Genomic DNA, 1,431 nt, shown 5'->3' on the forward strand with positions numbered 1-1,431 from the left:
AGGTCGCCCGTCCCGTCGAGGGCGCTCAGCTGTGCGCGCGGTCAAGGACCCGGCGGGACCGACCGGAGGGACCCCGCGCCGCCCACCCCCGCCCCCTGCCCGGCGCGGAAGGATATTCTGCAGTCGCTTCACCAGCAGGGTCTTCCCGACACCCGCGGCTCCGAGCAGGAGACACATCCCGACGCTGCCCTCCCCTCCCTGCACCCGTAGTTCGGCGCCGTGGTAACGCAGAGCCCGCCCCCTGCCTCGCTCTCATTGGACAGGCCCGGCCTCCGGACTTCTCATTGGTTCTCGGAGCTCACCATCCCAACAGGCCAGGTCCAATCAGCGTATAACGTCTGGGAACCCCCCCCCCCCGGAAAGGTCCGGCCTCCTCCCTGCCTTTGGTCTGGCCGGGCTCCTTGACGGCTTGGGAAGGGCTGTCCATCTTTGAAGGAGCCAGGTGGCTCGTGGTTTAAGTGCTCGGCTGCTAACCGAAAGATCAGCTGTTGGAACCCACCAGCTGCTCAGTAGGAGAGAAATGTGGCCTTCTGCTCCCGTAAAGATTCCAACCCGTTGCCGTGGAGTGGACTCCACTAATAGCGACCGTACAAGACAAAATAGAACTACTCCATAGGGTTTCCTAGGAGCGGCTGGTGGATTCCAACGGCCCGCCTTTTGGTTAGCAGCCGACCGCTTAACCACTGCGGCACCAGGGCTCCCCGTAGAGATTACAGCCTTGGAAACCCTATGGGGCAGTTCTACTCTGTCTCATAGGGTCGCTGGGAATCAGAATCAATTCGACAGCAATGAGCTTGGTTCTTGGTGAGGGTCCATCTCTGGGGGAGACGTAGAGCTGGCCCTATCCGATCTCCCGAGTTCTGGGTCACACATTTTAGGACGACAATGGGGGGTTATGTGCACCCGCCCCCTCAGTGAAAATGCGCTGTTTATGGGAGCAGGCGATCTGTGCACTCAGCCCAGTGCCTCCCTCCTTCCTCCCTGGATATGGTTTCAGGGGAGGCCTCACGTGGGGAGCCTTCCTTGCTCTTAGAATCTGCAGGCTGAGCATCTGAGCCTCATGGGGTGGTCCAGCGCCTAGAAGATAAATTCAGGAATTTGCTGTACTAACTGAATAAGGGAACCAACAAGGCAACAAGGCTTGTTAGATCCCATGTCTGTCTCCAGGGATGATGGCGCAGGCAGAACCAGTGTGGTGGCACCTCACAGTGTGTCTGTCTGTCTGACCGCCCGGGCTGTCCAAGGCCATGTCTCGCAGAGAAAAGAGCTCACTTCTGAGCCTGAGAGAAGGGGCCGGACAGCGCCCCGCCATGTCCACTCAGGGTGGGTCCCCACTCCCCTCTCCAGTCAGGACACGCCCCCCACGCCCCCTCAGGGGTCAGGACACCACCCCCCACATCTCCACAAGGGTCAGAACCCTTCCCCCCCCCC

The 1,431-nt window shown here is 60.7% G+C and overlaps 1 protein-coding gene across 1 annotated transcript in view; it reads right to left on the reverse strand.

Annotated features, from left to right (window-relative positions):
• The window catches only part of ARL16 (ADP ribosylation factor like GTPase 16), a 2,313-nt gene extending 1,886 nt beyond the window's left edge, over nucleotides 1-427 (reverse strand). Inside the window, exons 1-2 of the mRNA XM_023729161.1 lie at nucleotides 303-427; nucleotides 50-241 (exon numbers count right to left, since the gene is read on the reverse strand). Of these exons, the coding sequence (XP_023584929.1) occupies nucleotides 50-241; nucleotides 303-427 (317 nt within the window). The remainder of the gene's footprint in view (nucleotides 1-49; nucleotides 242-302) is intronic.
• Between the last annotated feature and the right edge of the window lie 1,004 nt (nucleotides 428-1,431).

This window comes from Trichechus manatus, unplaced genomic scaffold (genome assembly GCF_000243295.1).
Source record: "Trichechus manatus latirostris isolate Lorelei unplaced genomic scaffold, TriManLat1.0 scaffold00028, whole genome shotgun sequence".
Classification (NCBI taxonomy): Eukaryota; Metazoa; Chordata; class Mammalia; order Sirenia; family Trichechidae; genus Trichechus; species Trichechus manatus.